The following is a 13640-nucleotide window of genomic DNA, read 5'->3' on the forward strand; positions in this document are numbered from 1 at the left end:
CCCAGCTTTTAGTCTCTTTGCTTGTGGCTCCCCAGTTGCTGAGCTCACTGCTCATGGGAGGGGGTGGAGATGGGCACCAGGAGCCTCAAGGAGTGATGAGAGGTTGTAGAAAGAGGGCTGCAGGGCCTGGGTCCTCCCTCGGTACCATCTTATTCCTGTACTTCCTTACTCTAAAATTGTTGGGCAAATACATGGCGTTCAAGTTGTAGCTACAGGGCCTGAGGCAGGGACAGTGTAGGTTGTCAATAAGCCTCTTCCCCACCTCCCAAAACAAGTCCTTTCTGTGCTGCTGAACCCCTAGATGTATCAGCCTGAGGGCATAATGGTGGGGGCGGCGGGGGGGCAGTTTCTTCCCCAGCTCTCCTTTGTCCCTTTCCACTCAGTGAGTCCTCTGTGAGAGAAAGGCCAGGACATTTCTTTGCCTTCTCTAGACTTGGGCCACACAATGAGGAACCGGCCACCTGAGCCAGCAGACAGAACAGGAGCCCGAAGGACTGTGCATGGTGTTTATTAGTGATGACAGTGAGGTGGGTCAGGGTCTTGTGGAGCATGCTCTGTAGATCACACACTAGAGCCATAAGGCAAGGGTAGCCGGGTAGACCGGGCCTCTGAGGGCTGTCCACTGTGTCTCTCTCCACCTAACCGCAACATAACAAGCAGCAGCTATGAATGAGGGAATAAAGTTGGGGGCCCATATGCCCCACGAGGCACGAGGGCCAAGAACAGAAATGACAGGATGCAAGAGCAAAAGGATGAGGGGGGCAAGGAGGCCCCCAAAGCTGTTCCATACGGTCTCTGCTACACATGCCCTCCCTTCCCAAACCCTCAACTCGGGTCAGCTCCTGTCCCTGGTCCCGTCAGATGTTAGGAAGATTCCTGGCAGGGTGAGGAGACCCTTCCATTCCAGACCCTTAGCTGTAAGGCCTTTGGCCCCAGCCCAGCCAGCCTGCTACTCCAGCCTTGTATGTAGATGCCTCCCCAGCTGATGGATGGGAGTGCCACCCTGTTGGGCTCTGATTGTCTCTTTTCTCGAGTGGCAGTGAGGTGAGTGGAGGTCCTCAGACCCCAAAGCACAAAGCCTGAATCCTCTGTTAGGACTTGTGTCTGCTCAGGAGCCTTGTTTCTTCTTAATGTCATGTTGCCCACACCCCAACCTCTTGTCACTTTGAGGGGGCATCCCTTCCCTGAGTCTGGTGGGAAGGTCCCTGCTAAGGGGATCCTGGCCTGAGGGCACTGCCCAGTGGGGCAGCTTCTTGTGCAGGAGGAGAGGAAGGTGCCAGGGGTGCAGCACACACAGCTAGTACCTGGAATGGGAGCTTAGGGGGTCACTGCCCAGGAGGTAAGGGGGACCCTGCATTTCCAAGAACCTTAGGATCACAGGCAGCCCTGGAGCTGGGCAGGGGGTTGTTAGGGGCTGAGCCTAGTGCCAGTCTAATGCCAGCCTGCCTGGAGTAGGTGCCCCAGCCAGCTGTGCCTGTGCCTGCCAGGGTAGGACAGCAGGAGGCGGTCAGTAGCTATCCTTGGGCCAGGGCCGGTTGCGCTGCCAGTTCCGCTCATTGTGATTGTTCTCCGAATCCTGGGCGAGGAGTCGGTCTTGGGGGTCATGCCCATTAGCACTAGGCAGCCCAGAGGTGTGTTGGCGGTGAGGCTGGTACAGGTCCTGGTAGGCGTCTGCATAGTCCTCCTCCAGGTGGCGGGAGCTACGCTGTGAGGATCCCGTCCAGGCTTGGCGGGAGCTCTCGCTGGCCTCATCTGAGGGCATCAAGCTGTCCCGCTCAAGGGGTGAGTGTTCCTCGCCACGCTCCCCCAGCAGCTGCTGGTTCTGGGGGTAACACACCAGCTCTAAGTGAGGCAGTACAGACCTCGCCTTGGCCTCCCTCCCATGTCTACTAGGATGGGGAATTCTTCCCCCTCAACCCTCAGTTCCTGGGTACAGGAAATAGTGCCAGGGAGAGAAGCATACTGGCTTATTCTTCCTCTTCAGATATGGAAAACTGGAGCTTTTGACTCCAGCAAAATTCAGTCTCTGCCTTCAAGACAGACCAGAGAGCCCTCACCAGTTTGGCTCAGCGGATAGGGTGCCGGCCCATGGACTGAAGGGTCCCAGGTTTGATTCCAGTCAAGGGCATGTACCTTGGTTGCAGGCTCAATCCTTGGCCCTGGTGCGGGAGGCAACCAATCGATGTGTGTCTCTCACATCGATGTTTCTCTGTTTCTCCCCCTCCCTTACACTCTCTCTAAAGATCAATGGAAAAATATCCTCCAGTGAGGATTAAAAAAAAAAAAAATAGAAAAGTTTGAGAGTATGTTTCTTTTGAGCCTTAGAAAAGTAACCTCTGTTACCCATCATATTGATTTATTCCCTCTCTCATCAGGAAGTTCCTTTGTCCATCTGCCCTAGCTCAAACTGGAGGCCAAGGACAAGCCTCTGGGCAGGGAGGGGGCATTGCTTTGGCTGGCTTAGCCTAAACATCAGTGCCAACTGGAAATGATTACCTGAAGTCCAGGGATGGCACTGGGAGGACCCAGAAGACCTGGGCTGGGGGCTGGGTGGTGGGTGGCACGCCAGTAAACTTCCAGGTACTCAGCCAGGTGCTCACAGGCATCCTCCAGCTGGTTCTCATCCAAAATCACATCAAAGGACTCCTGGGGAAAGGGGGAATGTTGGCTTCCCCTAAGCAGCATTCCCCACCCCATCTCCATCACTGCCCCAGCCCTAGAAAAGCAAGAGTGGGCATAGGGGCAGCTGCCCCAGGCACTCACTGGTGGACACTGAACCAGCTTATCATATGCCATCATCTGCACAGTCAGGTGCTTCATCTGTGACTTCCCTCGGGAGCGGATGAGACGCTGGAGTACCTGAGGGGAAAGGGCAGAGTGAGGCCCGGAGTCTCTGGGGGCCCTGGGCAGAGCTGGGCCTAGAAAGAACTGGGCATGTCCCCCACTTGTGATTTGGCACCAGGAAAAGGGAACTCAGGAGCCCTGGGGCAGGTGCCAAGCTAAACTGTGACGCATTCTAGGAGGGCAGCCCTGGGGGCCTCCCCCACCTCTGCTGCTGACTTACCTTCGGTGAGGATACTTTGACAAACACAATGATGGGGGCCAGTGAGGTCTTGGCCAGCTGTGCTGGGTGGTTGATGGTGTCAGCATCCAACACTACCAGCTGCAGGGATTTAGCCAGCTCAAAAATGCGCTCAATCTCACTCTGTACTTCAGCTATAGAGGGAGCAAGTGAGCCACAGTGTTCACCGGCGGCTCCCCCCACTTCCTCCAGTGGGGCTTGGGGGCCTCCCCAATAATGGAGGGAGAGGGCATTCATCAAGGCCTGGGCAGGCAGAAGAATAGGGAACTGAGGAGACTGGGGTGTGGTCTTGCCAATCTTGGGGGCAGGCAGAGGAAGAGTTGGGAAAGAAAAAGGTAGGAGAAGGTTCTCAGGAAGAGGCCTTGAGCAGAGAAGTAGGAGCTGGGGACTTCTCACCGATGCTGGAGCGCGCGGAGGAACGCTCAATGATGGTCCTCTTGCCTGGATTGTTGAGCACAGAGCGCTTTGCCAGTGAGAGGTCAGCTGTGACTCGGGTGATGGAGATCCTGGGGTGGCAGTGGAGAATCACAGATCACTTCTAAATTTCGAGCTCTAGGCCCCTCCTTACCCAGGATCTCCTAATTCCTAACTTTCCATTTAGAAAAGACCTTGCTATAGACATATGTTAGGAGGCAATGATCTTCTCCCTGGTTCTCAGGCCACCTCAGGCCAGAGCAGCTTACCTGCCATCAAACCTATGTTTGAGGAAGTCAAAGAGAGCCTTCTGCATCATGTCTGTGACCTGGGTGGGAGAGATGAGGGCAATGGAATGGAACTGACTGAGGGCCTTCTTGGAGAAGGGCAGCGTCAGCAGGCATGGCCCTGGAGCCCATCCCCTCCACACACAGGCCCCTCCCATTGTCCCTGGGGCCTTCCCATGGCAGGCTTGGCAGAGGTGATCTTTGGGGTCAAGGACTTCCTCTCACCTCATAACCTTTCAGAGAGGGTCCAACCAGCACCACAGGCCGCATGGAGGGCACCACATCATATGGGGGAACATGTTCTGCCTGCAGAATTGACCTGAGGTCAAGCAAAGCCATGGCCTGGTGGCCTGCCCTATGCCTGACTGGTGGGGGCCAATTCAGAAGTTCTGGGCTCCCTCCCTCCTTGTTCTGCTGCCCCTCCACAAAGACTGCCCAGAAGCCTGTTCCTACAGCCATGAGCCCCCAAGCCCAGGTCCCTTCCTTGACTCACCTGTTTTTGCTTCTGCTTGGCTTTTTGGAAAAGGAAATAAAAGATTAACGTTGGTGAAGGGGGGAAAGGCCCTGGGGGCATGTATTCCTTTCCCCAGGGGAGACACTGGGCTTCTGCCAGCTCTTCTGACCCCTCACCAACCCCTCCCCACACAGTTCACCTGGGGAAAAATCTCCCTGCCCCGAGTCCCAGTGACCCACCTACCCAAGACAGGTGGGCTGTGGGGAGGCTACCTAGAGATGGAGGAGGGGAGCGTCGGTTGCCAATGTCACTCAGGCTGGAAGGGTTTCCGGATCTCCTGAAAGGAGAAAGGAAGGTCAGTAAGTGTTCCACACATTATTTAACAGTTGTATACATTTCCTTGTAGTTTAGCTAATGAGGGAGGTGTGACATGTGCATTTGTGTGTGCATGCGTGCATATTTGTGCAATGTAAATGTGTACAGGTGGGAATGAGTGTGTGTATTTAGGGGTGGGATATGCGTGCATGTATAGTAAAGTGGACTTCAAGTAAAGTGCCCACATTGAGAGGGGCAGGGAATGTTTACTGAGTCACAGCCCTGCTCTCACCTGGCCTTCTGCTCCTGCTTGAGCCGGATGCTCTCCAGGCGCTGGGGGCTGGGGATGAAGGCGATGTCCCCGCCCTCTTTCACTAGCCGACCGATCCACCAATCATTGCTGTACTTCTGGGCATGGGATGGAGCAGAAAGGGAGGTGAGGAGGCAAAGGACTCAGTTCTGGCTCTCCAGCTTGAAGAGCCAGGGAGATATTCACAGAGCTGGGCTGACAAAGGCAGCACAAGGGGTGGGGGGCTGGAGGGGGCAGGAGAAGGTGCCAGAGGGAAGGGCAGCCAGTTTTGAGCCACCCCAAGATTTTAGTGTGATGCTTCATAGCTGTCACCTGCAGGGGACCTAAGAGGCAGCTAATCTAACTGCTCACTTTACACATGTGAAGACTGAGGCCCAAGCCAGATCTCAGAAGTATGGAGACGCTGAGGTTTGTTGGGTTTTGGATATAAGGGGTGTATGTGTGTGTGTTAAGGATAAAGTTGAGGAGTTCGGGGACTTGTTTATAGTCTGAGAACTAACCTAAGAGAATAGGAACTGGGGCAAGAGGAGGGAAATTAAATGGCTTCTATTAGGGGGGTGTGGGTGGTCACCTCTTTAATGTGCAGAAAATCTTTGGCCTCAAAGTTGACTCCAGAGCCCTGGACTGGGCACTCCTCGTCCAGTACACCACAGTAGCTGACATTGGTCCTCACAGCAAATGCCACAGGTTTGTGCTAGAGAATTTGGCCATCAGTGCCAATGAGGGGTTCCAGTCCCACTGCCCCATCAGCAGAGGGTGGGGGCCCCATTGTCCACCCATCACACACACACAACCTTTCACACTCACGTACATCCTGCCCACTGACCGCTAGGGACGTAGGACGGAGTACAAGCTTCCACCCAGCCTGGCCTGTTCTGCCCCCAGCTCACAAGCAGAGGATACCTTGGCTCTCTCCAGCTGCTGCTGGGCCTGACTCTCCACTTCCCGCCGGGCACTTTCCCGGTCCTCCTCCAGGGAGACGTCTGAGTCCAGAGATGGGCGGCTGGTATAGGAGTCAGCTGAACCCTGGCATGGGGGAGAGGCTGTGATCCCTGGGCTCAAGGGTAAAGAGTATATAGGGGCACCCTCGAACCCTCCACAAACCCCAGCCTCTCCATGTCCACAGAAGTGACTGGGCTCCAACAGTCCCTCCAGTTTCCCTGAAAAGGGCCCCAGTGCATCTGGGGCTGCAGGAATGCCACCCAATCCATATGTGCTAAGATCTGGCTCCTCCCCCGAAGCCTATTAATACTGCAGCTTTGAATAGAGCTTTCACTTCCCTCCTTCCTCCCTTTCCTCCCCTCTACCATGTCCTCCTCCAAGGCAGAGGGAAGAAAGATGTCTTGAAGATGATATATTGAAGATAATTCTGAATCCAGGCAACCCAGCCCTCTTGTTCACATCAGCTTGCAAAGCCACCTAGACGTTATCCCTTTAAAATGACGGGCAGATAAGCAGCCAGTTGGGAACAGTCAATAGATGCTGGTTGGAAGGCACTGTTCCTGAGTGTCAGGATACGGCCATGCACCCCTTAGATCTCATCTCCCCAAGTCCCTATCCTTCCAGGGTGAAGAGGATACAGAGCTGCCAACTCCTGGGAGTTTCTTCCTCTCCACTCTCCCTACCCCCACTTTTCTCTCACACGTGCTGGGGCAACTGGCCAGGTGTGGGCAGCAAACAAGACACAGACTGGCCCGGCTGGTGTGGCTCAGTGGTTTAGCGTCGACCTATGAACTAGGAGGTCACAGTCTGGGCACATGCCTGGGTTGTGGGCTCGATCCCCAGTGTGGGGCGTGCAGGAGGCAGCCGATCAATGATTCTCTCTCATCGATGTTTCTCTCTCTCTCTCCTCTTCCTTCCTCTCTGAAATCAACAAAAATATATTTAAAAAAAAAAAAAAAAGACAGACTAAAGGCAACAACACAAAGCTATCTCCATGAGCCTGTGAGGCTGAGCCACGCCCACCACCTGGCTCATAGCTCCCAGCTCCACCCCCCAGGGGATATCAGCCCAGGAGGAAGGCCATGTTGGTGCCAGCCAACCCAGTGGAGGAGCAGGACCCTGGGGATATAGGGAGGGGGTCATTGGTAACCTGAGCCAGGGAGTATCTGAGTCTTATCCACAGTAAGAGTCTTTGGGCAATGAGGATGCATTTGGAGGGTTGCAGAGCTCACCTTCAAGGCTGTGAGGAAATGCACAAATGAGCAAGAGCATCGGGGCCTTAGGACAGGAGGACAGAAGTCAGGATGTCTGGGTTTCCCCCTCAGTTTAGGGTAAAGGGAATCTTTTTTTTCTGCCCCAGTTTCCCCTCTTTATGATCAGAGGCCTGCAGTGGTACTTCTATCAATTCTGAGGTGCAGGTGGCAGAGATAAGGTAGGAGCCTAGATAAGGGGTCCATGTGGGAATGTGTGTGTGAGTACGGAAGGGGTTTTAGGATATTTTCAGACTGAGGAACATTCCTTCAAGCCCGCCGTGCATGACTACCTACAGAAGGCAGCAGAGGCCAGACTCTCAGTGGGGAAGACAAACTGCTGTCTGGCATGCCCTCTGCTCCAGCCCCTTCATGGGCAAGAGGGCTGGTCAGCTTGATGTCAGCCCAGGCCCTAGGGCCTAAGCTAAGTCAATGTTGTGGTAGACAACATGAATATAGCACAGGGGGGGAAAGTCTTTCATTTTACAGAGAAGTAGGTCTGCCTGCTGTTTCCCATCCCTTTTGAGAACAAAATAAGGCTGGCTTGGCAGTTGGATAAAGAGCGGCTGAGCCCCAGGAAGAACCTTTACATGGTCAGTAGAGAGGGGGACCTTCTTCCAGGGGTCGTAGATACAGAATACACCTCTGTGGGAGATGGCTGAGTGAAGGGAATAGGGCCCAACAGGCTGGGAGGCAGGAGGCAAGGCAGGAGGCCCACTCACTTTGATAAGCACCTTTCAGATGCCTCCTAGATGCCCAGACCTGTGCTGAGAGGAGTCTAACCTTTAGTCTCCGCTCTCCAGTTTCTCAGCCTAATTTAGTCATCATAACATCCCTGCCTGGAGCACCTGGATTACCTGACCTCTTGCCCTAGGATGGAAATAATAGGATCTCTCCTTAAATGTTGAATGAGTTGGGCTCAGAATGAAACCCCCTCTCCTTATTCCCAAGTCCTCAGAGCTCACCTCTCTCTCATGCTCTGGTATCACGTAGGGAAGCCAGGATGCCTTTGCCAAGCCTTATCTGGGGTCTTGCCTCCCCTACCCCATTATGCCAAAACAGCCAGAGGCTCAGTACTTCAGAGCTGCCAGGAGTTGGCACAGTGCCCTAGTGGTGCCCCCCTTGCCTGGTGAGTGTGTGGGCAGGCTGCAGCTCCACTCTTGCTTGGCACGGGGGAAGGAGAGGAGGGAGATGAGCCGGTGGATTTATTTAGAGCCTGATCTCCCTCCTACTGCTTCAGAGGGGGACCCAGAGAGAGCAAGAGAGCCAGGCAAGAGAAAGGAAAGTGGAGGAGGGTGATCCAGGGACCAGAGAGGGGTGGGGCAAGTGATGGGTTAGCAGACTGCTCCCAACACCATCCACATGTCAGTCTTTACCTTGCAGCAGCTCTTGCCTTCTCTCTAGGGCCCTCCAGCCCTACAGGGAGGTTTCTTCTTAAGCTCACCTTGGCACCCTGGGCCATGCCAACTGTCTCTTCAACCATCATAAATAGGTGTCCACCAGAGCCTTGAAAATCATCTGTTCTTGCTGCCATGTAATTAGCCCTAGAGGCCCAATGGGGAATTTGGCCCAGCAGGAGCCCAGCCCCAGAAAAGGACTGATAGCTGCCCACTGTGACCCCTAAAACTCCTGGGTTTGGCAGCAAGAGATGAAAGAAGACTCCAACACTCCACTTTCAACCCTGGAGTGCACTACCTTTCACACCTATCAGGGACCCCTTCCCACCATTTAGTGGTCCTCTCCTAAGGAGACTTCTTGTGTGCTGTTTGAGAGAAGGGATGAGAAGCTGCTCCCCGTCCTTGCCCCCTCTTTCCAGGCACTCTTCCTTCTCTCTGAGCTCCGGGAATCACTGCCTAATGAGCTGATTTGTCTCAGTGGGTCAGGAGATAAAAGCAAAGAGGAGAATTAAATATTTATCGGTTGCCTGGTTCTCTGAGCAAAGAGCTTCCTCTCCATCCCCAGGCCCTCAGCTCCTCTGGCTTCACCTCCAACCTCCATGCTGAGCAGGAGCTCAGGATGCCCGCAGCTCTGAGGACACCTCAGCAGGAGGCATGGGCTGGAGGGGGCCGGTCAGCCGGCCCACCCATGTGCTGGGTGCCCAGTTTCCAGCCTGGAAGAGAAGCTGGGCTGGAGGGAGGGTGAGGAGAGAAGGCAAGCTCAGGCCGGACAGGAGAAGGGATAATGGAGATCTTCAAGTTTTGTGATCTTTCTGTCTGAAGAGGCTGGTACCTGATTCTCTGGTGTTCTCCCAAGCTCCCTAAATTTGTCCTTTACCTGAGGCACAGGTCTAGATTGTCCCCCTGGGAATCAAGAGACCCAGCTTCTCCTGTAGCGGTTATGTTCAGACCCCACACATGCTCCTTAGGGAACTCCAGACATTGTGTGTGTGCCATTTCTAAAGCCCCTGTGCCCTCAGCCTCCAGCCCTTTCCCCTCTACCTTTCTTCCTGAGCTTTGGAAACACCTGCTCGAGTCTTTCCCCCACACTACCCCCTCCCTGCACACCACCGTTGTCTCTTGGTCTGGGACTGGGGAGCCCCTGATATGAAAATCCATCTTCCCACTTTTCTGGAGCGCCCCCCTACATTCCCTGCTCCGCTACTGAGACGTCTTTTCAAAGTACTGAACTGGGAGAAGGGTCCAAGGGAGAGGAGGTGTCACCCAACTTCCCCACCCCCACCCTCGCCGTGGGCACTCACCGCCTCCGAGTCCTCAAACCCGGGCACGTAGGAGTCGTCATACATGGGGGAGTCCGGGTGGGGGAAAGCGAGCGGCGCCGGGGGGCAGGAGCAACCCAGAGGCAGGGGCGAGGACCGCGGGCCGCGCCCGAGAGATGCCTCTGAGCCCCGCAGCCCTGCGGACGGCAGCGCCGAGCGAGGGAGCGCGAAGGAGGGAGCGAGCCGCGAAGACCAGCTGCTCAGAGCTCTAATCACCGCTCCCCCCACCCCACCCCCCAAACCCTGCCGGTGCCACCCCAAGCGCCGCTGTGGAATCCGGCGCCGGCTCCTAAAACAATAGTGCCCGCCCACCTGACCCCCCCTCCCCGGGACCTGGCGGGGGTGGTGGCGGGGGCGCCGGCCTCCCGGGGAGCCCGAAACCCGGCCGGGAGAGGGTAGCCGACGGGAGCCGGGTAGAAGGTGGGTCCCCCAGCACCTATGGGCCTGAGGGGCAGCGGGGAGGAAGGGGTGGAGAGACGGCAGGCGGGCGGATCCAGGCTGGGAGGAGGCGGAGCGAGGAGAGATGCGGAGACAGAGACGCTCGGCAACCCAGGAAATACTCCGTCGGGAAACAAAGGACTGGAGCGGGGGAGGGGAGGGGGCGCGGAGCGCCGGAGGGAGGCCAGACCTGAGTCGAGAAAGCGAGAGCTGGTTACCGGAGGCGGGAAAGAGAGAAAGAAAGAAAGAAAGAAATGATAGAGACAGAGGGAGGAAGGGGGAGACGGGAAAATGGGGAGACCGAAGAGGCGGGGCGGGGGCGGGCGGCAGGAGGGGGAGAGGCCCCAGGTGAGCGGGCTGCGCTTAGGTGCCCAGGCGGTTCCAGAGACGCCAAAAGCGAACCCCGCAATGGTACTGAGGAGGAATGGGTTTGGCGACTCCAGGTCAATGCCATGAAAGTAGCCCCTCCCCGCAGGTGCTCGTACCCCTCACTTTTGGGACCCTGCAACAAAGGGCCGTGTCGCCTATCCCGCGCTTAGGGGAGGTTTTGGGTCTGACAGCCCCACACCTGTTGCGCAGGCAGATTTCATCCTCGCCTGGCCAAGATGGGGGATCCCTTCCTCACTTCCTTGCCAAGGACTGTGGCAAGCATTGCCAACGTATCCGTGGGAACTGGGACAGGGAGGGGCTGTTTTAGGTGAGCCTAAATCGATGGGAAAGAAACCAGAGGGTGGAGACAGGGGAATTGTGGCTGGGATAGAAGGTGGGATCCTGGCCACACTGGGGTTTGTGGGGCGGAAAGGCAAGTCTCCCCAGAATTACTAGCTGAAGGCCCGATTCCCTCCTTAGCAAAAGGATGCGGGTGGGGTGGCTGGTATCCTGGTTGGAGCCACATGTACCACTCTGCGCCAGACTGTCTCCTTCAGAGGAGCACTGAGATTTGAGGTTAGAAACCAAACAGCAGCCTTTATTATGAGCAAAATTCCCCAAAGATCCACCCATTTGAGTTTCCTCCATCTCCTGAGCAAAAGTATTCCTTTGAATTTTGATTGCCTACTTTCCCTCCCACCCCCACTCACCCAAAGCACTGTGTGAGATGGACAGAGGTTTACACCTGGAGGGTCTGAGCTCAGTCTTTCTCCATTCCCCGTTTCTTACCCCAGTAAGTTGACTCAAGAATCTGCTGGTCCCTTTACCTTCCAGGGCTACAGGGGAATTAGAAAACCAAAACTCTGAAAGGGTTTGATGAAATCTATGGGAGAAAGCACTGTGCATGGAAGAGAAAGACCACCCAAACCAAGTGGTTCCTACTTCTGTGACTCGTTCTTGTTCCCTTGGCAAGAAAAAGAGAGAAGAGGCCTTATCTTAAGATCATCTTTACTCTGTCTTTAGCCTGTCTAGCCCTGAGTGGTGCAGTCCAGCCCTGCCCAGCCCCTTCCTCCTGCTACATTTGGCAAACAATGTTGTGGGATCCCATATGGCTGAGGGGCTCCATCACTACTGGGGGGAGGGGGGCCGTATACTTTCACAGTTCCCTCTTCGTCCAGTACAATTTGGAGGTTAATATATTGAATTCTTCTGTATTGGACGTTCCCAGACACTCTGTCTTCTCACTTTTGTGCCTTCTCCTAGTTCTTCAGTATTCCTATATCCTCCTCTTTTATCCTCTGCCTTTCAATCCTTTCTGTTCTTCCAGAGGGCAGAAAGGAGGCATGAAGTGTGAAAGAATATGACCCCCAAGGTGCTCCTGGTAGATAATTCTAATAAAGAAGATAGCTGCTGAGGCATCTGCTTCTCTCCCAATCCCCAGTCTATTCCCCAGACCTCTCTTTTTGGGATTCTCCCTACCACCAGGGGTCCTGGTAACAGCTGTTCTGCCATCAACCTCATTCCTTCCTCATACACCTTGCTGTCTTCATCCCCTTGTGGGACAATGGTGTCTAAGTCTGCTTCTGAAGCATGAGTTGCCATGCCAACCACCCCCAGGAGATAGATTCAAGTTCCCGGTACCTGGGCCAATCCCCTGGGTCTTGTAGGAGGAGGTTCAGAGCATCTCTCCCTTTCCCTTATCTTTTAGTTGCTACTCAATGTCGCGCCCCCCCCCCCCATTTCTCACCTCACCCACATCTGCCTATTCCAGTTCTCATGCCTGTCCTGTAGTAAGACATGTGCCTGTCATTGTCCATGTCACCCCAAGCCCTTTTCTTTTCTTTTCTATGATTGCACATAAGGGGAGAGAGTTGAGGGAAAGAAAAAAAAAAAAGGCATTTCAGGAGAGGCTTCTTCCCACCCTCCTCTTTCTAAGGAAAGAGCTGCTGGACTGGCAGCTGGCAGGCACCCAAGGCATAGAAGCAAGATATAGGGGGGAAATCCAAATAACCAGGTTTGGGAGTTGGAGTTCTCGGAGAGCCTCCAGGATACCTAGCTTCTGTAAGTACACCAGGAAGCTGGGCAGATGCCAATATTGCCCTGAGCATTGAATGGGGAAACTGAGGCAGGCACTAGGACCTCAGGGAAATCTTCCTCCTCAGTAGTCTTTAGGAGTTGGGCCAAGCCAAAGCCCCTAGCATTCTAGCTTTCCCCAGGGAACCCAGGGAAGGGCACGAAGGAGTTTGGCTGAACCCTCCTTCCCCCCTATTTTCTAGCCCCTTTTCTGCCACCCCAGGCAGTCATCCCTTCCCATTCCTGTTCAAGTGCTTGGAAGCTACCGGCTCCGGCCACTCCCTTCTTTCTTATGGCTTCTTCCACTCTAAGCCTCATCTCTGATCTCTCTCCCCATCACTGCAATTTCCCCCAAATTCGAGCCCACTTCTTAGCTTGGAGTGGGGCGAGTGGGGCTTCCCTCCCACCCACTGGGGAGGGGCCCCGCGTTTACCTCATTCAGCAGGAAGGTTGCACTGGAGTCAGAAAAAGACATAGACCGGGCCAGCGGCCTCTCCCCCTCCCCCGGGCCAGGGGCTCCGAGGAGGGAGCTGGACCCGGCTGCGGCTCTGCACGCGGGCTCCCCGCCCGCACGCCTGGCCTCGCCCTACGCCCGCCTGGCTCCGCCGCCTGCCCCCTTCCCTCTCTCCGGGTTCCCTCCCCCTTTTCTCTTCCCTCCTTCCCTCCCTCCCTCCTTCCTTCTCCCGTTCTCGCCTTGCCTTCTCTAGTCACTCTCGCCCTCTCCCGTCGCCTTTCAGTCCTCTTCTCTCCATTTCAGTCTCTTCCTTCTCTTTACGGTCCCTGTTTATCAGGGTGCCTCCCACTGTCCTTCCATCCACATAGTCCCTTCTCCGCCCCCCCCCCCCCCATTTCTTCCTGCACCCCTCCACAGAAAAGGGACCGGAGCTCCCACCGCCACAGGCAGAACGGCTGGAGTAGCTCCAGGGCCGCCCAACTCCGGAGTTTCGGGTGGAAGGTTCTGCTTTCCGCGGCCCCAGCTCCGTGCGTCCG

General features: G+C 55.4%; 1 protein-coding gene across 2 annotated transcripts; it reads right to left on the reverse strand.

Moving 5' to 3' along the window:
* Positions 1-492: 492 nt before the first annotated feature.
* On the reverse strand, positions 493-13221 carry CACNB3 (calcium voltage-gated channel auxiliary subunit beta 3). Of its 2 annotated transcripts, none has more exons than XM_080662777.1 (13): positions 13084-13221; positions 5766-5888; positions 5434-5556; positions 4845-4960; positions 4510-4574; positions 4277-4296; positions 4009-4089; positions 3766-3824; positions 3479-3588; positions 3065-3216; positions 2764-2859; positions 2497-2646; positions 493-1822 (listed from the first exon to the last, which is right to left on the reverse strand). In XM_080662777.1, the coding sequence occupies exons 1-13, from the start codon at positions 13123-13125 to the stop codon at positions 1508-1510; spliced, it is 1452 nt and encodes a 483-aa protein (XP_080518903.1). In that variant the 5' UTR covers positions 13126-13221; the 3' UTR covers positions 493-1507. The 2 variants fall into 2 exon arrangements, with proteins under 2 accessions (XP_080518903.1, XP_080518902.1); XM_080662776.1 differs by lacking the exon at positions 13084-13221 and adding an exon at positions 9753-10232.
* Positions 13222-13640: the final 419 nt, after the last annotated feature.

Source organism: Plecotus auritus (assembly GCF_963455305.1).
Source record: "Plecotus auritus genome assembly, chromosome: 3".
NCBI classification, from domain to species: Eukaryota; Metazoa; Chordata; class Mammalia; order Chiroptera; family Vespertilionidae; genus Plecotus; species Plecotus auritus.

What these genes read in the sequence shown, in the direction of transcription:
- CACNB3 (XM_080662776.1), bottom strand. Translation starts at nt 9,797, where the DNA reads ATGTATGACGACTCCTACGTGCCCGGGTTTGAGGACTCGGAGGCG. An exon ending in AAGCAGGAGCAGAAGGCCAG is followed by an intron (nt 4,575 to 4,844) that starts GTGAGAGCAGGG and finishes TTCTCCTTTCAG; the next exon opens with GAGATCCGGAAACCCTTCCA. An exon ending in AGCTGGTTCAGTGTCCACCA is followed by an intron (nt 2,647 to 2,763) that starts GTGAGTGCCTGG and finishes CCCTTTCCCCAG; the next exon opens with GAGTCCTTTGATGTGATTTT.